General features: G+C 38.2%; 2 protein-coding genes across 3 annotated transcripts; one reads left to right on the forward strand and one right to left on the reverse strand.

Moving 5' to 3' along the window:
• Nucleotides 1-1,692: 1,692 nt before the first annotated feature.
• Nucleotides 1,693-8,524, reverse strand: LOC112169778 (dentin sialophosphoprotein). 2 transcript variants are annotated; one of them, XM_024306833.2, is made up of 14 exons: nucleotides 8,248-8,524; nucleotides 7,339-7,542; nucleotides 7,066-7,247; nucleotides 6,792-6,918; nucleotides 6,495-6,689; nucleotides 5,952-5,996; nucleotides 4,827-5,849; nucleotides 4,610-4,714; nucleotides 4,011-4,087; nucleotides 3,497-3,548; nucleotides 3,296-3,382; nucleotides 3,176-3,219; nucleotides 2,646-2,720; nucleotides 1,693-2,570 (listed from the first exon to the last, which is right to left on the reverse strand). In XM_024306833.2, the coding sequence occupies exons 1-14, from the start codon at nucleotides 8,347-8,349 to the stop codon at nucleotides 2,003-2,005; spliced, it is 2,886 nt and encodes a 961-aa protein (XP_024162601.1). In that variant the 5' UTR covers nucleotides 8,350-8,524; the 3' UTR covers nucleotides 1,693-2,002. The 2 variants fall into 2 exon arrangements, with proteins under 2 accessions (XP_024162601.1, XP_024162600.1); XM_024306832.2 differs by having other exon boundaries at nucleotides 4,827-5,867.
• Nucleotides 8,525-20,719: 12,195 nt separating this feature from the next.
• LOC112169095 (stromal cell-derived factor 2-like protein) lies at nucleotides 20,720-22,982 on the forward strand. Its single transcript, XM_024306048.2, has 6 exons — nucleotides 20,720-21,058; nucleotides 21,140-21,280; nucleotides 21,381-21,521; nucleotides 21,740-21,789; nucleotides 21,887-22,016; nucleotides 22,703-22,982. Exons 1-6 carry the CDS (start codon nucleotides 20,960-20,962, stop codon nucleotides 22,784-22,786), a joined length of 645 nt encoding a protein of 214 aa, XP_024161816.1. The 5' UTR covers nucleotides 20,720-20,959; the 3' UTR covers nucleotides 22,787-22,982.
• Nucleotides 22,983-24,244: the final 1,262 nt, after the last annotated feature.

Genomic DNA, 24,244 nt, shown 5'->3' on the forward strand with positions numbered 1-24,244 from the left:
GAAGGTGGTGATGTTGTGGCCGCCGACGGCCTCTTCGAGAGTCTGCAAGAGCAGGGCCTTCTCGACGAGTTAGGCCAGATCGGAGTAATGCGAGTCGAGAAGGGCCACCAGGACGGAGTTGGAGTTGATCTAAGCGGATGAGGAGGATGAGGATGAGGATGAGGAGGAGGAGGAGGGCTTCTGAGGATATTCCGGCAATGCGAAGCAGGTTCCGACGAAGAAGAAGAGGAGGAGGAGAGAGGCGAGAGCCAATGCGCCACGGATGCGTAAACCCATGGCGGCAGTACAATGCGGTGGATTCAGAGAGAGAGAGAGAGAGAGAGAGAGAGAGAGAGAGAGAGAGAGAGAGAGAGAGAGAGAGAGAGAGAGAGAGAGAGAGAGAGAGAGATGTTTTATTATTATTATTATTATTATTATTATTATTATTTTATTTTTTAAATTAATTAGTAGAGAAAGACAATTTTACCCTTGATAAAAAATATCACATGAGACCCACGTGCTTGCCACTTCAACAAATAGACGGCGTCGTAAAAGATTTTTGACGGAAGTATCACGTTGATGTCAAAATACGTCTTTGGGTATCACATTGATACTTTTGAGAGTTCGGGTATCAATTTGACCTTGGCAGCATAGTTTAGGGACAGTAGCTGAATTTTTCTCTTTAAGGAATTATATTAGTTAGATACCCACCTGAGGCTCTGTTACGAAAGAATAAGAGATTTGCCTTTAACTTATGGTTTCAGGTAGTCATCAAAAACTTATGGTTTCAGTTACTTGATGTGTTGGATACATATGATGAAGTTGTTTTTAGTTTTGGTCCTGAGGATATTATAATGATGATGATGATGACCTGGGGTGGTTTGGGGTTGCAACAACTCGATGGATCTATGTATATATGCGTGCGTCCCAGTTAATGTATAAGTTGCTGTTCAACGACTCAAGGTACTTCAGACCAAAAAAAAAAAGGACTCAAGGTACTAGCAGCCCGGCCATGCACCTTTAATTAATTATACCCACTTTTGAGTTTTGATTAGTTAATTGCGAAAGTCGAAGCCAGCGATCCAGCTACAGGGATCATTACTTCAACCATCTTGACAATTATCGATCCATCTGCACACCTACCCCTAGCCAAAGACAAATTTTTAACCAAAGGACTTATATCTTAGGCCTTGGTCCTCCTTTTGGTTTCATCAACCAAGTACAACGCAAAAGTCGAATCAATCAGCACTATAATATTTAATCACACTAATGATTATGTTCCCTCGTTTTAATCAAGAAAAAATGGGTCATGTTCAATTGGTTCCCTCCCCAAGGATTAGGGAAATCTTCTCCAAGGATTAGGGAAACAAACACAGAGACTTGCCTACCACAAATCTGGGGAAAATGTGTCACGTTCCCTCCTTAGGGAAATCTTCTCCAAGGATTAGGCCTTATCGCTTATATCAACACAGACAGACCCACATACCACATTATGTTTGTTTCCTTCTCCCACTTGTGCTCTGGTTTTTATTTTTCATACATACGACAGGGTATAGCACCAAATTACCAAAACACCTGTGGCAACTCCTAAGTCACGGTTAAGTGGTTGACAATGGTGAAAATGAATGATAGAATTTCCATCATAGAAACAACCATGAACAGGCACCAGGTCGGTCGGGGTCATGACAATTATAACATCTAAAACTAGCTCACTCTACCTGCGGGTTGATATTGCAGGGGAAGAACACAACAGCCTTTAATTTAGAATTCGGTACTCTGGCAGCACATCTGCAGATCTACCAACATTATCTATAAAATCAACAAAGCTAACCCAAACTTCTCTACTGTTGCCTCCAAAATAACAATAATCTTTTCTAATAACATGGTTATAAAATAAAACTAGATTTACCCCTACAACCGACATGCGCTAGACTATCAAACAGGGGATGTAACAATTCTTGCCACAAATCTGGGGATCTTGCCAAATATGAAGGCAAAACCTAACGGAAAGAGACAAGAATGATTAACTTTTGGTTCCTCTCCTTCGCTTCTTACCAGACTTGGTCTGGCTTCCCTGTGCCTTAGATGAACTTGTTGACTTTCCCTTGGTCCTTTCTGGTGCTTTTTCCGAATCAGTAGAGTCCTCCTCCATATCCTCACTCTCTCTAGCTTTTGAAACAGATTTCACCTTGCCATTTGCTTTGCTACTACTCAGAGAGTATTTACCCTTGGGAGTGGAGGCACTAGTCTTTGGTGTGCCTTGATTTGACTTCCCAGCCTTCTGCGTGTCTTGCTTGGACTTAATTGAAGCTCTTTGGGTGTTGCTATCATCCTCCTTGGATTTGCTACTCTTAGGTGTCTGGGACTCATTGTTCTTTGATTTGCTGGATGTCTTCTGAGCAACATCCACTGATTTACCACCACTTTTTGGAGTTTGATCCTTTAATTTTCCAACACGATCATCATCTGTTTTGCCAACAGCCTTGGATGTATCACCTTTGGATCTGCCATCAGGTTTACTGCTGTCTCTCTGCTTACGACCAGACTTTGTGGTTCTGCCTTTTGATTTGCTGGAGGAAGCTCCTCCACCCCTACAAAATTGACTTAAAACGTGAGAAATCAAGAAAATAGTCAAAACAAATTTAAGCAACAAAAATAGCACTGACGATTTGGGTGTAGCATCCATCTTTTCTTTCTTAGTTGATCCATCACGATTACTTTTCACTTTCTTCTTCAGGGGCCTGGTGAACATTAAAAAGGGTAATCAAAATGAAAACTTGTCATGGAAGCAAAAAGAAGCAAATATGCAGAAGGAAACATAATAGATATTGAGAAAGTTTGTGTTAAACCTAAACCCTAAAGCACAGAAATACAAAACTCAAAAAGCACCGAATCCTGAATAGCAAATACTGAACCAAAAAAAAATGAATTTTAATCCAACAAAAACAGCAGAAGATACAACAGGTGAAACTCAATGTGCAGAATGCTGAAGGACCATCAATGACATGACATGACATCAAATTTAAAACACAAGGTGACATCAGATACTAAATGATACAAATCTATTAAACCATGAAGATTCGATGATATAATCTGAAGATCACATTCAACCTAAGCCATGATTCAGACTGTAAACGGTTTAAAGACTAATGCTACAGGTTTTTAGAAAGTACATATCAAGGTATCGAGTACTTACAGTTCAGAAGAGCCATCGTGACTCGACTCATCATTTTCCTGCTCCTGTTAACAAAATGGTAAATCACAAACTTAAGCAAGGAAAACTCAAGCTAACAAATAGAATATGGCAGTCACCTACCCCATCTGATTCAGAGTCACCTTCTACATACAGCCATTTCTCTCTTTTAAGATTCAAAATTTCCTGATCTCCATCATTATATTTCACCTATAGAAGATGGTAATAGTACAAGATTTTAAAACAATGTTAAGTTTCATTATAATATTAAGAACAAAAGTCAGCAGTTAAAAGGGAACAAGGCTTGCAGAGTTAGCATCTCACCACATGCTTCTTTTTAACAGAATCAAAAGAATGGACAACACCTTTATAATACCTGTAAAATTACAATTGAGACATTAAACAACAGATTAAAAGTTCAAATTTTACAACTATAACCATAAAGAAAATCTATAATCTAACTTCAACAAAGACACTTGTCATGCCAAAATTTGGACATTCTAAAACTATTGCCTTTAGGTGAAGCAACACATTTCTACTTTCAGAACTCGGACTCTTATCCATTAACATTCATAATACCCTAAAATGCTAAAATGACAAGCCATCTCTATTGATACCAAAGGAGCAGAACTTAGTTGCGGAGTACAACATGCATTGCAAAATCATTACAACAGAAGTCACTTACAATCATAATGGCTACAGAGACATGAAGAAAACATTATTGACATTTTTACATGTGTGTATATTCAACAGAACCAAATCTTACCTTCCTACATAAACTTACGTGCATCTCAAAAAAAAATATTGAGAAATCATAATATGGAAGGTCAGTACTTACATGCGATCCGCTGGCCACCAAACTTTTATCTTTGAACCAATCACCTCAGTGTCATCAAACTCTTTTACACCAGATTGCTGAAAATCATAAGGAATAAAAGTGCTGAATACAATCAGGATTCCTTCAAATGTATAGTGGTGATAACAATGCACACATTTTTAAAACCCAGATATTCCCCAAGACTGGTTCGCAGACCAAGACTCCAAGCTAGGCCTCCTGCCGAAAGCTACAATCTTTAGGAGGCAATAAAATGGTAGGTACTGTGAGCGAGTTCAAACCCAAGACCACATGGAAGTAAACCATGGGACTGACTGTTCCTATAACCCCTCGTTGGAATACCAACATATCATAGTAGAAATAATGAATAATATGGCAGACACTTATTCTAGACAGAAGAACCATGGACATTTTATCACCCCAAGTCTACAGCTAGGCAAGGAAAATAACTTGATTCATATCCCATAACTTAAATACTAATGTGCGAAAGTTCTGTTATGCAATTTTATAACCAGGATTCCAAATATCAATTGCTACACACATAAAATATGTAACCAAAGAAAAATCTGGAATTGCAATGCTCGAGACTTAAGTGTGCATACCTTTTCTTTTTCCAAAGGACGCTTCCTCTTGGAATTTGTCTTAGGAGTCTCCTCCAATGGAAGTTCATTCTTGGTAGATTTTGACTTGGGTGTCGACAATATCTCCTAAATAGTTCATAACAAAAGTAAGTTCATCAAAAAGGTATTTAACAATAAAAACCATTAGCAATATCAGTGAAAATAACAAATGGAATTCTGAAGCAAAAAGGGATAGTACTTTGTCAACTTCCATGGCCGAGGATTTTGTTGAGCTTCTTCTTGAAGAAACTTTACTGCGTGCACGCTTCTTCTTATCTTCTTGCTGCTTCAAAGAAGACTCATCACTAGTCTTATTGCTTCCATCAACCTTCTTAGCTAACTTCTGTCTTGCCTCTGAATCACTTGTGCTGCTACTTTCCTTTCTTGGTGCATCTACCACAACTGAAGTATTATTCTCCTTAGAATTCCCAGTAGAAACCTTCTTAGATGACTTCTGTTTTACCTCTGAATCACTAGCAGTGCCACTTTCCTTTCTAGGTGCATCCACCACAATGGGACTTTTATTCTCATTAGAACCCCCAGCAGAGACCTTTTTCCCAGAGTGCTTACTTGATCTTAATTCTGAATCACTTGTTCCATCAGTTGCCCTTTTGGATTCATCATCAGTAACAGGTGTAGCCTCTTTATTAGAAGTATCTTTCTTCTTATGTCGTCCAGCCTTTTTGGGACGACTTTCATCAGGAAGGCTCCCACTTGGGGATGGGGGAGCAACATCAGTTGATTCCTTCTCCAATGCAGTGGAGAGATTTATATCCGACCCTTTCTCATTTTCTGAAGGCACAGCTGCCTCCACATCAGGAACCTCACGAGGTGAACTGGGAGCATCTTCAGAGCCACTTTTATGGGGCGGAAGTGCCTCGGTTTCTTCCTCATTATCAGCTTGAGGACTGTCTGCAGGCTGTGCTGTTGACAAATTAGAATCCTTATCTTTATCCTCGCTAACTTCTTCTGGCATTTGTTTTGCATCAACAGCCTTCTCAGTCTCCAAACTATCAGGTTCAGCAACACTTGATGTATTTGGACCTTTGACTTCCTCGGTATCTTCACCCTGCTCTTGCTTCTTTAAAGAGTTCAAATCAGCCGAACATTCATCTTCCCCAGTTGCTGCACCACCATTATTCATAACTACCTTTGAGGATCCATCAATAACAGGATCAACTTGTTCAGAAGAAACTGCTGCGGTGGAATTTTCTTTATCCACCTGCAAAGACAAAGTGTCCTGAGCCAGTTATACTATGTTGCAAATCAAGCCATTAAAAACAAAAAAGGGAAGACAGTCACAAAAGAGGAAGAAGCCACTCACCTGGACTGCCTCTTCCGAAGATTCCCGGATTGTTGACTTGTCCTCCTGAAGTAAAAACAGTTACCACAAAACCAAACTTGGTTAACTTGACAACAAAAAGAAAAAAAGCAAACTGATGAAAGAAACCCCTATTCTCACCCAACCACCCCAATCCCAATAGAGAAAAAAAAAAAAAAAAAAAGACAGTTGGCATGAATTGAAACCACCAAGTGCTTCAGGGCAAGTTACTGAACCATAGAAGTAGAGGATCAAAGAATTTCCTTCTCTAACTCACACTTTCCCAGGAACCAATGGATGGTCAGAGGCAACAATGCTTAGTAATAAAACACAACAGCAGCACTAGACAACACTTCTTCACTAACTTAAAGAGTCGAAACAAATTTGGCAGACAGAACAATCTGCTCCCTTGAACCATGATTGGGTAACCAACCAGCCAGTTTCACCCATTTTTATACAGTTGAGGAAGCAATCACCTATCAAGTTCTCTCATACATATTACAGACACCAAATAATGTCCTAATCTTGGAACTATAAAAATCTTACCACATCTTCGTCGTCGTGCACTTCATTCTGCTCAGTGTCACCAGCTGTCTCTTGGCATATCGAAGCTACTACTTTACTGTAATCACCTAATGCAATGCCATGGGTTTCTACTTCCTGTGCCAGGTGGGGCTTAAGTTTAATAGCGGAGTTTTCAATTACTCTTTCCCCCAACTTCCGAGAAATTGGTAAAATGTCCTGGTAAGTCAAGAAAGCAATCAGTTAGTAAATTGAATAGAAAAGAGGAAGTAGGGGAAAAAAAATTCAGTTGTCAATCAAAGCATCAAAGCAGCAACTTACCTCATCATCATTTTTCACACTAGCTAATAAGGGAGAAAGAAGTTCAAAAGATATGTCTTCACTTTCTTCTATAACAAGGGTCATAATTGTCTCCATTGATGAGAAAACATTCTCTGGGTGATAATCCCTGGAAAACATTCAAAGGAAAATAAATAATGATGAGTTTGACTTAATAGTTGTACTCCACAAGTCGAAACAAATAGCTTGAGAGGTTTATATACAGACAAAATAGCTCAAAGAGGTGCCTCCCATCTCTACTTTTCATAAAGTATACCTTATTGCCTTGAGAAAATGCTGGAACATCTCAACGATCAATGCATCGCATTCAAGATCCAACATTACAACACAAGACCTGACCTTTGCAACAGTTTCAAGAATGGATGTCCTCTTTGTGTATGATCGACTGGACTTGTCATCTAAATTTTCAAATGAGGATACAATAAGCTGAAAGACCTCCTACATACAGACAGAGTCAGAGATTAGTTTTAAAACGAGTTACAGAAGTGAGATGGACAACCAGTATATGCATTGGAAATCAATACAGTACCTTCATTTGGTCATCATCATATGGTGCATCAGGTGCTGTTATTCTTGTTATCTCACTGATGCAAGACGCAACTGAAACTTTGACATCAGGATCTGAATGCCTTAAAAGTTGATCAACAACCAACGCCTTCTGCGATGGTGAAAGTGCGGCTTGCATTGACTTGTTTGGTGATTGCTCTACCTTTGATAGACAACTTTCAACCCTCTGGTATGACCAAGGCCAGGAACAATACAAGAGATTAAACCACTAAAATCTTCAGAAAAGAAAGAAAACATAGCTACTCGCTGATGCATAAGGCCCTAATAATATTCAACGAGGAAATCAGCACAATAAAAACAAAGACAGTCGGAAAAGATTGGCCTCTGATCTGTTTTATCACTTACACTGAACATAAATGTCTTGTCCAAATATCCCATACTGAGAAGTCATTTGTACCTCCTTTTCTCTATCTGTAAACACTAAACCTCTATGACACCTAAAATCTTGAGCATTTTCAGAATTACAACCCAAATTGTATTCTATTACACACTAGCGTGAAGTCACTATGCAGAAATCCATGCAAAAAATGCATAATTAAGTTAAACAAAGCAGCATTGAAGGGGTATCCTTGACTGTATGCACAGGATTTGAAAGTATAACAAGGCATTGAAAACATGTAAAACAGTCCGATATCAAAATGTAAATCAGGCTGGATCTCGAAAACACAACAACCGAATTGAAACAGTTAAAATTCCACTACAAATCCCACACATATAACAATCTGTTCATTGCAATAACCAATTAGACGACTCAATTTACAGAGCACCAGAAACAAGTGGGTGCGTGGAGATAAAAAAAATAAAAATTAAAAACTAAAAACACGAAATTAGGCATGAGGAGGTGAGACGCAGAAGAAATTGGGGGGCTTACGTCGAGAAGAGGAAGGAGGTCGTCGACGGTGGACGGCGGCTCCAGGAGTTGATTCCCAGCTTCCAATAGCTGTGCTTCGAGCTCATTGTCGGTCGATGCCATTTATGCAGCTTTCGCGTTTATTCGTCTACCTAGATCCTTCACGATCTCAAACCTCTAGCCCTAATTCTCACACCATTCGCAGGCGGATTCGAGGAGAGAGAAAGTTAGGGTTTGTTTTCAGAGAGAGAGAGAGACCTTTTGAGTTGGGGGAGTTTTGGATATTATTTTTTCGAGTGGTAAAGTGAAAATAAAAAGATATATATGTAAATGTGGTTCACTCGCTCCGGTTCAAGACTGTCTTTCTTTGATTTTTTTATTGTGAATGTGAAAGTAAATTAAGGAGAGAATCCAACGAGGCTTGGGCTCGGAATCCGCGGGATTGTGGATTGGATTTGAATGTGGATTTCAAATCCGCCTTTGGATCTTCTTCGCCGAAGGCCCCACGTGGGTTCTGCATTCAAATCAATGCTTCTCCCCTTTTCTTGGGGAGAGACTTAAAACAAATTTTGGAAAAAACAATATTATTATTAGGCCTTTTCTTTCCTTTTTCCCTTCGGAAAATTCACACCAAGAAAGAGAGTCCAAATTTTTATCATCATATACCAATTCCAGGCTTGATCATACCTATATGATATTAAGAAAGATTTTCTGACTAAGATAGAATGATTCTATGAAGATTTTTTAATTGCCAATTTAATGAGTATTAGCATCAATTAATTTAATTTTTGTGGCCTTAAATTCAATTTTGTCAAATTTTTTTCAACAATTGTCACCCAAAATACAGTATGAAAAGCGATTTACACAGCAGACATCCTTTAAACAACAAAGAATAGTGGCATTGTAACCCCTCCTATAATATATTACCCTTGTCTCTCTTTAGTAAAGTGAATATAAGATCAGAATTGCTATGACATGTATGGCCCATCCCCGTTCATACCTTGGGATACCATCATAGTATTGAGTGAAGTCTAATTTTAAGCGGGAAGATGTATGAACTAGTGTATAATTGGAGGGAAGCCACTGCGTGCTTTAAATATATTCATACACCCGCACACAAATACTTCTCATTTTTGTGCATACTTTTGTTACCAAAATTATTATGCAAGTATAATTACTATCTAATATGCAATAATATCATAAGTTCAAATTTACTAACGAAGAGAATTTCTGTTATATATATATATATATATATATATATATATATTTATTGAACCAGCTAGTTGTCTCATGCATAATCACTTAATAAAAAGAGAAAAATGCATCATCAGTGCCTCAACTAATGTGCACCGGCCAAGTTGATACCCAGACTCTCAATGCTACCAATGTGATACCTGAACTCATATTTCGCTATTAATGAGGTAATTTCGTCAGATTTCGCTAACGGCTCCGTTAGACATGTGACGTGGCAAGCACGTGGGCCCCAAAAATACCATGAAATGACTAAAATGACCATAGATTTATTTTTATTTTATTTTTACAGTTTCCTCTCTCCTCCTCTTCTTCTTCTTCTTCTTCCTTTGTTCTTGTTGCTGTGATCTCAAACTTCCCATAAAGAAAATTCAGCCTACCCCCAAAATCAAGAAACAAGCAAATAAACCAAGGGTTTCCAATTGCAATTTCTATGGGTATGGCGTTTCCATCTCCATCTCCTCGCGCGTCTTGCTCTCATCCTCATCCTCAGGGCACGAGCACGATGACCATGAAACCGAACCTGAATCCGAACTTGAACCCAATGTTCTCCCTCTACTGCAAGACGGCGCGGGCCAAAATGGCAGTTAAGATTCAGGAAATCGAGCAGAGAGCAGTGGCGGATCAGGCGGTGAGGGTGGGACGGAGCTCGAACAGCCTGAGAATGAACTCATCGGGAAAAATGGTGTTCCAAAGCTTAGAGCGTAGCTCAAGTAGTCCAAGCGGCTTCAATGGTAGGTATGGCGTTTCTCATGATTTCTGGAATCTCACTTCTCTCTTTATTCATAGGCCAAACTATTGGTGAGGTTGGAATGCAGTGTTTTGATGGAAATGCTGATGATACAGATAGTGGTGTTGATGTTGAGTTGTCCTGTGCAGAGCTGCTGGGCGAGAGAGTGAAGGATTGGATTGAAGTTGAGAGAGAGGCCACAACGAACATCCCAGTTTTGGGAAGATGGGTTACTGCTACAAGCATACAGAAGGAGATGTGGGCACACAAGGCATTGTGAATGTTACAACGAAATGATAAAGCGGGACAAATATTGTTGTCCAATATGCTTCAAGTCAGTGATTGACATGTCTAAAACCTAGAAGAAAATAGATGAAGAGATTGAAGCCACTGTTATGCCAGAGGATTACCGGAATAACAAGGTTTGGATCCTGTGCAATGACTGCAATGACACAACTGAAGTTTACTTCCACATTATTGGCCAAAAATGCAACCACTGCAAATTATACAACACCCACACAATTGCCCCTCCAGTTCTTCCTCAATGATCAGAAGATGTTTCAATTCCCACGAATATGTCCAGTCCAGTTGGTGCAGCAAAAGCTTGTACCCTCAAATGTGCCCTGGAAAGGGGAACTTGATTGATTCAATTTTTATCCCCAATTAGTTATGTACCATTGCATTATGGTTGATTTAAAATGATTGTAATGTTTTATGTGTGCATCAGACTTTTTCCAAGCTATTCTTCCTCTAAAACCCATGTAATCAGTCTTAGGGTTGATGTAAACATTATATATACTATAATTCTGTTATGGACTAATGAAAGTTGATTCTTGAACTAAAAAAAAAAAACGTAAAGCTTTCTGGGAAGATTGAGATTGCAACAACAAGAACAAAAGAAGAAGAAGAGGAGGAGGAGAGAGAAAATTGTAAAAAAAAAATCTAGGGTCATTTAAGTCATTTCATGGCATTTTGGGGGCCCACATACTTGCCATATCACACGTCTAACGGAGCCGTCAGCGAAATCTGACGGAAATACCTCATTGATAGCGAAATATGAGTTCAGGTATCACATTGGTAGCACTGAGAGTCTGGGTATCAACTTGGCCGATGCACAAGAGTTGAGGCACTGATGGTGCATTTTTCTCTAATAAAAAACTAATGTTGTAAACTAACCACATTCTCTTTGTAGAATACGTGTCGTGGATTAGTTCCCGAGAGATATCTTGGTGCCAATCACCTACGATGTGGTTTATTGGTCATAATCTCTAACTATGTTGCTACCACGTTTCCTTTTTTGTTGTCAGAGTTTTGTGGGTGGATGGATAGGGATATTCCCAACTATTCTTCTCATACCAAGTTGTTCTTTCAACTAAGCAATGATTAAAAATTGGTTATGCTCATAGGACTCCGACATTAACCGGTCACATAATGACTTCGGATTTACCAGATGATCTAACATGGTGTCGAACTAAAGTGATCAAACGTGAAAGAATGATGTACATTGTCCACCGTAAGAAAAACAAGCTCATTAAGCACTTAGCTTGAATTTCGTGTGGGATGAGCCTTCAAACACAAATATATGCAATGGAGATCCCAAACAGTCATGGACTTGAGTTTTATGCTTTAGCTAGTTATGAAGCTCGAGAATGGTGCTTTGGCATGCAGTTCATCACTTAGTTCCTAAATTCTCAAAGGCGCGGAGGACTCACGTCATGGTTTATGCCTCCTAGGCATGAGCTTACAAGTTGGAGTTCACATCCTTAATTTTAGTGTTTTGAGATTAGTCACATCTAAACATTGAAAGCATGAAAGCACATCGTGTGTGCATGTGAGGGTAGTGAGTTAAAATCACCTAGACCTATGATTAATTTGCTGGCTTGGTTATCTAAACTTTAATTTTTATGTATCTAGGAACAGTGAATTGAAACTTATCCGATAATAGGATTTGTTCTTAGGTAGTCAATTATAGACTCACCCATTTGGAATTGATAAAATCAAAAGAGTTTAAGCCTTAGTACTCTTACCCGGATGCTAAGAGAATAATTGGGTATTTGGAATTACATCACTTGTAGTTTGAGCATCAATGTTTACAAGGGAGACTATGGTGGACAGCCTAAGCTCTAACTCCCATTCATTTGATACTCGTTTAGCTTAGCTTAGTTTGCTTTACTTGCTCTAGTTGTTTCAATTTGAATCGAAACCATTCTCAACATCAAAATCAACTCTCTACACACCATCTTGCACATACTCACCATGAACTTTGGTTCACTTGTGAGCCTTTGTTTGTGATTGTACATTTGCATATTCTTTCTAGTTTTCCTCTAGGTTTTCCCTAACTAGAGTGAGATTTACCAATCCCTTGGGTACGATATTTCTTATCTAAAACCCCACTACACTATAACTTGACCCTTATACTTGAGGGTGCTTTAATCGAACACCCATTAGAATCCAAGGGTCATTATTCTCAGGTTTAAAATGAGCAATATCAGCCCAAAAATTTGCTTATAAACTCTTGGGAAGTGATATACCAAGTGAGAAAGGATCAGAAATCTCACAATGAATGAACCTAAGATGTTTATAAATAATATTAAGATTCACAGTAGAAGAATTCCATAATAGAAGCAATCCACCACTTTTGGCCAACATAATTAATAAAAGCAAATTTATTGAAATAAAAGAACAATCTAGAGATTGTTTTATTTGCCTGAATTTCATCAAGGATCCTAGTGTCTAGGATACACAAAATGTCTAGCTTTCAAAGCAATAACAAGGTATTGCACTTGAGCTAGAAAGCCCGGCCAGGAAACTACCCTGGCTGTTCTAGCTGAGCATTATCTTTGCCAACACTAAGAGGTGAAGGATTTCCCTGAGCATTGTCCTTACTCATCCCCATATGCCTAAACCTTTTCTTAGGACCACTAGAGCCAGCATGGTCAAAGCCCAACTTTTTATCTGTTGTTATATTTTAATAGTTTATTTATTATTGAAATTAAATTTGGGTGAATTTAGTTTGTGTTTAAATTTTGAATTTATTTGTGTGTTTAAATTCAGAATTTATTTTGAATTTATTTGTGTGTTTAAATTCAGAATTTATTTTGAATTTTATTTTGTAACTCATGGTGTTTTATTTTGATTTATTTTGGGTTTTAATTCTTGTAACCTATGGCATTTGGTTACTACCCTATTAATTGTAGGGAGTGTCCTAAGAGCCTATAAATATCACCATTTGCTGCATGCTTAGATATTCCAAACCTTTACTCTATTATTCACCCATCAACTTTCCCCAAAAAAATTCTAAAGTGTCTTGTGTGTTTTTTAGCTAAAGAAATTTGTTCTTTTGGTGGAGCTTTGAGTTCCTCAAATTTGTGCAGATTGGTGTGAGCCATACAACTTGTTGTTGGGCTATTGTATCCTGAAGGGGACAAATCAAGAGATTACTGGTGCACTGACATTGTTCTGCAGAGGGCTTGAATCTCCTTAAAGAGAGCGAGATACCCGCGCCTCAGCCTATTGTCAATGAGTTTCTCATATAGAAATTATAATTTTTATTGTAATTTCACCAACAATTTTAAGGAGAACTCAACAAGATGGAGCGTACTCAAGAGAAGCCGTTTGACAATGTGGGAGATCTCAACAAACCTTTCTACTTCAAAGGTGCACATTTCAAGAGATGGAAGGGAAAAGTTATCTTCTACCTTAATCTTCTCAAAGTTGCCTATGTGCTAACTGAGAAGAATCCATCAAAGAAGAGTACCGAAGGCATGAAGGATGATGAACTCCTTGCTCATGAAGAAAAAGTTGAAAATTTTCAAAACGTTTAGTATAATTGTCGATACTATCTCTTGAACTGTCTTGCTGATGATTATTATGATACAACATACTCTTCTGTCAAGAAAATTTGGAAAGCGTTACAGAGCAAATATGACACCGAGGAAGCTGATGCGAAAAAATATGCTGCAAGCCGTTTTTTCCGCTATCAAATGGTGGATGGCAAGTCGGTTGTGGAGCAAGTTCAAGACTTCCAAATAATTGTAGTTGAAGTTACATCTGAAGGTGTCAAAATTGGTGAAAATCTAGTGGTGGCTGGTATCATTGATAAACTTTCACCTTCATGGAAAGAGTTTCAAAAATCCATGCGTCATAAACAAAAGGAGATTTTCTTGGAGACCTTGATGACTCGCATCCGCATTGAGGAGGAAGCAAGAGGTCAAGATGTTCTTATGCAAGATACAAACAATGACACCTCCAAGTTAAATTTAGTATCTTCCAATAATAATATACTCAATAGTCATTTTGAGAAAAATTATCTTATGCAGCCAAAGAAGAAAAATATGAAAAAGTTGGTAAATCTCACCAACAGAATAAAGGTAAACCAAACTATATGAATAAGAACCAATATCCTCCTTCAGAAAATAAGCAACAATACACTTGTTGTTAGTTGTTATGTTTGTGGCAAAAGTGGGCATATTGCTCGAAATTGCAATTATCGAAAACGTGAGACTGTTCCTCAAGCTCACGTCACTAAAGAACCATATGTGGCAATGATAACTGATGTAAATATGGTTCAAAGTGTTGAATGATGGTGGGCAGATTGTGGTGCTAATAGACACATCTGCTATGATAAAGATTGGTTCAAGAAATACACTTCTTTTAAGGAGCCCAAAACAGTTACGCTTGGAGATTCACATACTACTCATATGCTTGGAACTGGTGAGGTGGAACTCAAATTTACTTCTGGTAGGGTGCTAATTTTGAAAGATGTGTTGCATACACCCCCCATGAGAAAAAATTTGATGTCTAGTTATCTTCTTAATAATGCTGGTTTTAAACAAACTATGGAAGCTGACCAATGTGTGATCACAAAAAAGGTGTATTTGTGGGCAAAGGTTATGCTTGTGATGACATGTTCAAATTGAATGTTGAGAATAATAATAAAGCATCTACTTCAGTTTATATGCTCTCTTCTTTGAATTTTTGGAATGCACGTTTATGTCATATAAATAGTAGATATGTGGGAATCATGAATAGCTTGGGTTTAATTCTTTCAGTACAAAAAGATTTTGAAAAATGTGAGACTTGCAGTAAAGCAAAAATTACTAGAAGGCCTCACAAAAATGTTGAAAGGCATACCGAGCTATTGGAATTAATTCATACAGACTTGTATGAATTTGAGGGAATTTTAACTCGTGGAGGTAGCATGTATTTTATCACTTTTATTGATGATTGTTCTAAATATGCTTATGTCTATTTGTTGAAAAATAAAAGTGATGCTTTTGCCAAATTTAAAGAGTTCCTCATTGAGGTTGAAAATCAATTTGATAGAAAAATTAAAATGCTCCGAAGTGATAGAGGGAGAGAATATGATTCTTCTGAATTCAATTCTTTTGTTCAATCTTTATGAGTGATTCATGAAGTTACTCCACCTTATTCACCTGCATCTAATGGTGTGGCAGAAAGAAAAAATAGAACTTTGATTGAGTTAACAAATGACATGTTGATTGATTCAGGTGCCCCCTCTAATCTTTGGGGTGAAGCAGTTTTAACTGCTTGTTATGTGTTGAATAGAGTGCCACATAAAAATACAAAAATTACACATTTTGAGGTGTGGAATGGGCATAAACCAATTTTGGGTTATCTTAGAGTTTGGGGTTGTCTAGCCTTTGTGAGGTTAACTGACCCTAAAATACAAAAATTGGGTGCTAGAGTTACTACTTGTGTTTTCGTTGGATATGCTTTAAATAGTACAACTATAGATTTCTCGATGTTAAAAATCGTGTTGTGATTGAATCTGGTGATGCAATTTTTCATGAAGAAAAATTTCCTTTTAAATCAAAAAATAGTAGGCGTCAAGAATTTAGACAAAATATTTTTACCCACCCTAGTTCTTCTTTTTCTAATTTACATATTCAAGAAACTTATGACAATGAACCTAGAAGGAGTAAGAGAGCTAGAGTTGAAAAATATTTTGGCCCTGACTATTAGGTTTATAATATTGAGGAAAATCCTATTTTTTTACATGAAGCTTTATCATCACTAGATGCAATTTTCTGGAAAGAGGCTGTGAATGATGAAATGGAGTCTCTAATTTCTAATAATCCTTGGAAATTAGTAGATTTACCAACAAGTTTTAAAACCATTGGGTGTAAATGGGTCCTTAGAAAAAAGCTCAAACCGGATGGAAGTGTAAACAAATATAAAGCTAGACTAGTTGCTAAAGGCTTTAAGCAAAAACCTGATCTATACTTTTTTGATACTTTTTCTCCGGTTACAAGGATTACATCAATTAGATTATTGATTGTTATTGCTGCAATTCATGATTTAATTATTCATCAAATGGATGTGAAAACAGATTTTCTAAATAGTGATTTAGATGAAGAGATTTATATGGACCAACTAGAAGGTTTTATAGAACTTGATCAAGAGCACAAGGTATGTAAGTTATCTACATCTCTTTATGGTTTAAAGCAGGCTCCTAAACAATGGCATGAAAAATTTGATTCATGCATGATTGAAAATGGTTATAAATCAAATAAATGTGACGAGTGCAAATATTATAAATCTTGGAAAAAGTCACATGTTATTATTAGTCTCTATGTGGATGTTCTGTTAATTTTTGGCTCAATTTTCATGTAATTGATGAGACAAAAACTATGCTTGAGAGCAATTTTGATATGAAAGATCTTGGTGAGGCTAATGTTATTTTGGGCATGAAAATAACAAAAATATGTGATGGTATTTTTCTTGATCAGTCACATTATATTGAGAAAATTTTGAAGAAATATGATTATGATGGCACAAGCATGTGTCTACTCCTTTTCATTCTAGCGTTCTCTTATTTCCCGTTGAAAGTGAAAATGATGTGATTAATCAAAAGGAATATGCTAGCATAATTGGCAGTTTGCACTATGCAACTGACTGCACTAGACCTGACATTGCGCATGCAATTTGAGTACTTAGCATGCTATTGATCGTGTTATGAAATATTTTCTTGGTACTAAAAATTATGGATTATTTTATAAAAAATATCTTACTGTACTTGAAGGCTTTTGTGATGCCGATTGAAATACTCTGTCAGGTGATTCTCTCTCTATCACCGGTTATATTTTTACATTAGGTGAATGTGCTATTTGTTGGAAATCAAATAAGCAAACAATAATCTCTAATTCAACCATGGAAGCTGAACTTATTGCTCTGCCTTAAGCAAGTGAAGAAGCAAATTGGTTCAGATTTATTGCATGAAATTCCCTAGTGGGAAAAACCTATACCACCTATATTGATTCATTGTGATAGCACTGCAGCTATTGGTAGAGTAAATAACAATTATTATAATGGTAAATCCATTCCTATAAGAAGAAAACACAGTACTGTGAAATCATATTTGAGTGATAGAATTATTAATATGAATTATGTTAAATCATGTGATAATATTGCAGATCCTTTAACTAAGGGTTTTGCAATAGATAAGGTCTGGAGTAAATCAAGGAGGATAGGATTGAAGCCTATATTGTCATGAGCCATATATGAGGACACCCAACCCGGTGATTAGAGATCCTAAAAACTGGGTTCAATGGGAAAAATGAATCATAAGGTGGCCGTAAGAAAAATGCACTATATTTTCTTACTCATCCCTATGATGTAAGTGCATTAATCTTGTAACGTATATGAAAGTTGAGTTCACTTAAAACTCTTCATAAAATCTGTAGCTCATATGAGTGAGATGTCATAGTTACAAGAGCATCATTGACTGATTTTACTTATATGAGTGTGAGAGTGGGGCCGCTCTCTATGAGAATTTGGCTTATTCTTGAAATGCACTCATGAAAACCGGGATAAGCTCAAGGCCGTAATGTGCTGGCTAATAAAGCTCATATTAACACCTGAATTATTATGTGTGAGCAATAGTTCTTATTTTCCCTTAAGCAGTTGTAGTTCAAGTCTGAGACCACTATCAACTCTGGAGTAGGGATTACTGTTTCACTAAGTGAAAGTTCAATGCAGAGCACACCTTCATGAATCATGACGCATAATGGTTCGTCTTTGGCTGGTAACTTTGGTTTATATTTGTTTTTAAAATATTAAAATGAGTGGGGGAATGTTGTTACATTTTAATATTTTATTTATTATTGAAATTAAATTTGGGTGAATTTATTTTGTGTTTAAATTTTGAATTTATTTATGTGTTTAAATTTAGAATTTATTTTGAATTTTATTTTGTAACTCATAGTGTTTTATTTTGATTTATTTTGGGTTTTAATTATTGTAACCTATGACATTTGGTTACTACCTTATTAATTGTAGGGAGTGTCCTAACAGCCTATAAATAGCATCATTTGCTGCATGCTTAGATATTCCAAACCTTTACTCTATTATTCACCCATCAACTTTCCCAAAAAAAATTTCAAAGTGTTTTGTGTGTTTTTTGGCCAAAGACAAGTGTTCTTTTGGTGGAGCTTTGGGTTCCTCCAATTTGTGCAGATTGGCGTGAGCCATACAACTTGTTGTTGGGCTGTTGTATCATGGAGGGGACAAGTTAAGAGATTACTGGTCCACCGGCATTGTTCCATAGAGGGCTTGAATCTCCTTAAAGAGAGCGAGATACCCGCGCCTCAGCCTATTGTCAACGAGTTTCTCATATAGAAATTATAATTTTTAATTTAATTTCACAAACATCATCAAGTAACATGTCTAACTCTTTAGGTTTTGGTGGTTCCACAGCATCAAGAAACTGGTCAACTTCTTAAGAGGAATAATCCGAAAGGACAATCACCTCATTGTTTTTCGGAAGGTTGGTAATAAGAGGAGTTTGTCTGCTGATAGTAGCATCCTTAAAAGAATGGCCTAGGATCACCACAACAGGCTTCATGGAAGCAGTTTTCTTGTTTTCACGGGGATAGAAACCATTCTTAGGGTAGTGGAAAGCCTTCCCTTTCCCCTTTCTCGACACAATTTTCTTGGGTGTAGCATTAGGGTCTTCAAACTCCTCATAATAAGGTTCACCAATAGGAAGGCAGCTAGAGGTTGGGGGAAGACAATAGACACATCACCAGCAAGCATAGATTTGACACACACATGGCTTAGGACCACTTTAGCGTGGAGCTTCTTTCCAAAGATCTTACAAAGAGACAAAATTTGTAGTAATGGGCATATAAGTATTTTGGTGGTGATGGCATGTCTGCATAACCCGCAAACCGGTCAACATTGAGGTTATCATCTCCAAAGTTAATCAGGATGGACCCATTTCCTATCGCATTTCTATGAAATAGGGTATAAGGCCTTATTGGAAAAGGCCTTCGGAAAGAGATCGCCTGAGCTTGGGAATTAGGGTTCAAAGCGGTTGGGTAAGCACTAGAGAAGAAGAGGATAAGAGTAAGGATTCTGGTGGTGAAACCGGTGAACTCTTCACTGGGATTTATACCCATAGAGCTACTTAGGGCATACATAAAGATCATGAACCAAGATCCTCACATGTTGCTCCAGAATCCATCAAGAAACCAAAAGGTTTTCATTATGATTAAACTAAGAGTATTGATTATTTCTCGAAAAAGATCAAACAAAGAATCATGTCAAGAATCCATACACTCAGGAATTAAATACATAACCCCTGTAATTAAAGATACAATCCTATTGCAAGCGACTAAGATAGATTCTAAGTAAAATTGGAAAAAGGAAGAGAAATAGCAGATATAGAAGGATTATGAGAGAAAACTTATCTTGGGACTTCTCGATCTGACATCAATAATCAGAAGATGAAACGAAAAGGAAGTCCAAAAGTAATTGTTGATGTCGATCCGATGGAGGCGATAATTACTTGGAGATGACTATGTCTAAAAAAGGAGCGTCGAGTTTGGAAAGTGCACTTCAGAGTAATATGATTGCAATCGCCATCGATTGGGAACCTTTCTCCAAAAACCAATGTAGGCCTGGGGAGGACAAACGACAACAACAAAGAGCCCAAGGAGGCTTTCGATTAGGTTTAGCGAAACCAGGCCAGTTAGCTCGCCAAGTGATGACCCAAGCAGATCAGAAGATTACAGTGAAAGTCTGTGAACGAAGATGGTGATTCGAAACCCTAAATCCCCAAATTGATAAGCACGTGAGGCGCGTTCCATCATTTGTTGTTTAAATTTAATTTTGGTAACGAGTGTTTTCATCGGTTATACTCTAATGCTTAGCTGGGCACTATAATTTTCGTACTTATGGTTAAGATTGATTATTTTCCTAAACAAGAAAAACACTGCTTTTGAGACGTTATGTTTTGTGATGAAAATTATTTCATGATGTGGAAACGTTGGCAATGGGCTGGGGATGAACCTAGTCTCCCAACCCACTCAGGCTATTGGGCTGACTTCCTCTAGGATTCCAAGTCCGTTGGGTCGTGGCGACGTGGCTTTTAAATTATCCGTCCAGTAGCATCCCTCCATGTCAGCTCACCGCGGACGTGTATCACTCCGATTGGCTGGAGCCATGTCACCCGACGTGCTGCTCGCTCTCCAAACAGAAAAAATCACACAGAAGAGTAGACCTGGGAGACCCCAGATCGATCGAAACCCCCAGATTGCTGTAAAATCCATAACCGTGGCTTCCTCAGCGTCTCCAAGTTTGACGCGAAGAAAACCCTCCTCTTCTTCTTATTCTTCTTCTTCCACAGAGCCGGGTCGGGTCGTGGGAAGAGTAACTATACCCAGCCGGGCTTCGGAGCCTCAGTTTCCGTTTTGGCAACAGACCTGGTTCATAGCCTTACTCCTGGCCATGGCCATGGGCTTTCTCTGCTTAGCTGTCTTCCTCTTCCTCGGCCTCGACCTCGATACAGGCTACGCGGCCACCACCCCTACCTCAGAGGGCGTCGAGGTTTGTTTTGTTTACATTTTGATTTTGATTTCTGTTTTCGGAGTCTGATTGTTGTTATGGATATGAATTGGCATTGAGCAGATCACATACGGAACTGTGCTGAAGCTGATGCACGAGAGGACCAAGTTTCGGTTGCACTCGCACGACGTGCCGTATGGCTCTGGCAGTGGCCAGCAGTCTGTCACTGGATTTCCAAATGTCGACGATGCTAATAGCTACTGGGTATGCTAGTACAAATTTCTTGTATTTAGTTGTGTCGTGCTTTTCGATTTGATTGCGGTTTGATTGGAGATAATCAAGTTAGTGTGGTGTTGGTTTGTAGATTGTTAGACCTCAGCTTGAAACATCTGCCAGGCAAGGTGACAGCATTCCGAGTGGGACGATCGTCAGGTTGCATCACATGAGGACTAGGAAATGGCTGCACAGCCATTTGCACGCATCCCCGATATCAGGCAACCAAGAGGTTTCAAAATCCTCTGTTTAATCCTTTACCATAATGATTTGCATATCTGATTGTGGTTGCCAATTTACTTTAAGCTGGCATTTGGTGTTCCATCTTTTATCCGTAGACGTTTAAAACTCTGCTTTTTATATAATCAAGTGTAGAACCATTGTGTGAAAATCAATTTCGGGTCGTTAGGTTTACTTCTCAATTGACTTGTATAACCGATGTGGGTGTAGATAAGCTGCTTTGGGGGAGAACATGAATCTGATACTGGTGATCACTGGAGGTGAGAAGCAAATTGATGTATTTATAAAAGGGCGTGCCTCAGTGATTTCCTTGCTTGTAAGCCTTGCTGATGCATTGGGTTGTTATGCAATTCACAGGGTTATGATTGAAGGAAGTGGGAAGACCTGGAAGCAAGATCAAAGGGTTCGACTTCAGCATGTTGACACTGGTGCTTACCTACACAGTCATGACAAGAAATACCAACGCATAGCTGGGGGACAGCAGGAGGTGAGAACAATGAAATTCAACCCTATTTATTCAATACACTGAATGAAAATTGAAATTTCAAATTTTGTTGGCTGCTTGCTGGTTAAATGAGAAAATGAAACTCATCTTTATATATTCCCTATTATGATGGCCTGGTGAGTGTACAATGGTAGATAGAATCTGTTAAATCTAATTGATTGAGGATAAGTGATTGAATCTATGATATTATCAAGGAGTTATAATAATGTTGAGTATCCTGGGTCAATTACTATATGTGTCATGTGTGTAAGTACAGATAAGTTCGCACTGGCCCGTATTCTTTTGACAATGAATGTCCAGAATACATCATAGATGGGTTCTACTTAAGCCTCATAGTTTCATGGAAAATGAACCTTTCACTACTTAAGAGATATATATTTTGGATGAGAACAATCACACGAGGGTAAGCCTAGACATTTATGCATGCACCAAACTTCCTGGGTGTATACATATCCTTAGGACTATAGTCTCGCAGTCTCTCCAGTGATTCATAGATTGATATCATTGAGAAAGTCAGTTGTAGTTAAAATGTTTCTGCAAGTTAAGCAATTAAGCTGCGGAAGAATCACTCTTTTAAATACAACTACAACATTTTTATATGTCATATTTGTTACAATGGTGGAGATGAATTTTGTGGTACTGAAATGGTTTGATTCACCATGATGCAGGTTTGTGGTGTGAGAGACAAACGTGCTGACAATGTTTGGCTGGCAGCAGAAGGTGTATACCTTCCGGTTACTGAAACCAAGTAGAGATTGTTAATTTTAGAATGGATCACTCTTATAAACAGGCATACGAGATTTAAATTTTTGGTGGCTGCCCACAACTGTTGTAGTAGATGTTTTAAGAATACAATGTTATCTAGTACTGTTATTGATGTTGTTATCTAATAGATTTTATTCACCGTTAGATCTTTTGTTTAATAGAGAACAATGTTTTGAGTAATAAGCTTTAGCTGTATCATAAAATTCAAATTAGATGATGGAAGCTGCATTTAGAGCACGACAGTGGCTTATGTGGAAATTTTTTGTCTGCGGTTTGTGATTTTGGAGGTTGGGGGTGAGAACAGCAAGTTGGGTAGTAAAGCATGGATCCAAATTCGGGTTTTACTAAAAGGCTAAAGGGCCTTGAGCTTCTTTTTAAACCTTTAACCATGTGGCTGGTTCGTAGTACTCCTCCTTTAGTCCTTTTCCTTTGTTGGAGAAACCGAGTGGTCGCAATTCGTTAGTGATGAATTTGACGAGACTGCTGAATAAAGTGGTGGTCTCACCACCGTTAACAGAACATGGCTGCCCCGCTGGGCTCCTTCTTCCTTGCAAGTTGCAACCCACTGTGTTACGTACCACCTTCTTACCACCGCTAATATCATTGTTGCTCAATCTGATGTGAGAGAGTTAACCATATGGTTTAACCGGCTGCAAACTGAACTGGCTCAGATCAAGGCAAGCTATGCACGGCTGCATTTAAAGAGAGCTGGAGTGCCGTAAGAAGACATGAAATACGGCTTAGCTAGACTAGAAATTAGGTCCCTAAGCACTGGGAAGCAGAGCAGACCCTTTTGTCCTGGTGTGTAGCTCCCTTGCTTGATTGAGGAAAAGCCTGCCTACCCTTTTGTCCTCCCCGTTTCCTTTTCCTCTGTTTTTCACTTTCCCAAGGATCCCACGACCAAGTATAAAGTAAACCTGGGCGTTGCTTGCTGGCAGTTTAATCATATGAATCAATCAATTCCTAACTTCCTTAACCAGGTCCCTATTATATTATGTTCATGCAGCAAGGACCTTAGCAACTGTCCGGACCAGTTAATGGTCCAGCACGTAGCCGTTGTTTTGTTCCATGTCTAGTATGACTGTATGAGAGACGATGCTCCATTTGAAATTGTTTTCCAGGTACTTGATGACATCCGGGTGATTAGAGGGGAAGAACCAGTGCATTTTTAATACCAGCTACATCATGTAATCAAAAGTGAATGATAGAGCAGCTGAAAACTAGAACCTACTACGTCATTAACACTTTCCTTAAGTGAGCCCAACCAACTAAAAGGTGGCAAATTCCAATCCATTTCAATCTAAATAGGTACAAGATGGATCTTTTAAAAAAGGTTTTAATTAGCTTGCTTGGGTGGTTGAATATTCAAGTCTTCTTTCTTTTGGGTACAAGCAGTCTTTAGTTGCAAGACGCCAAAGCAGTTGGCATATAATAAGGGAACAACC

This window comes from Rosa chinensis, chromosome 6 (genome assembly GCF_002994745.2).
Source record: "Rosa chinensis cultivar Old Blush chromosome 6, RchiOBHm-V2, whole genome shotgun sequence".
In the NCBI taxonomy this organism is placed as follows: domain Eukaryota; kingdom Viridiplantae; phylum Streptophyta; class Magnoliopsida; order Rosales; family Rosaceae; genus Rosa; species Rosa chinensis.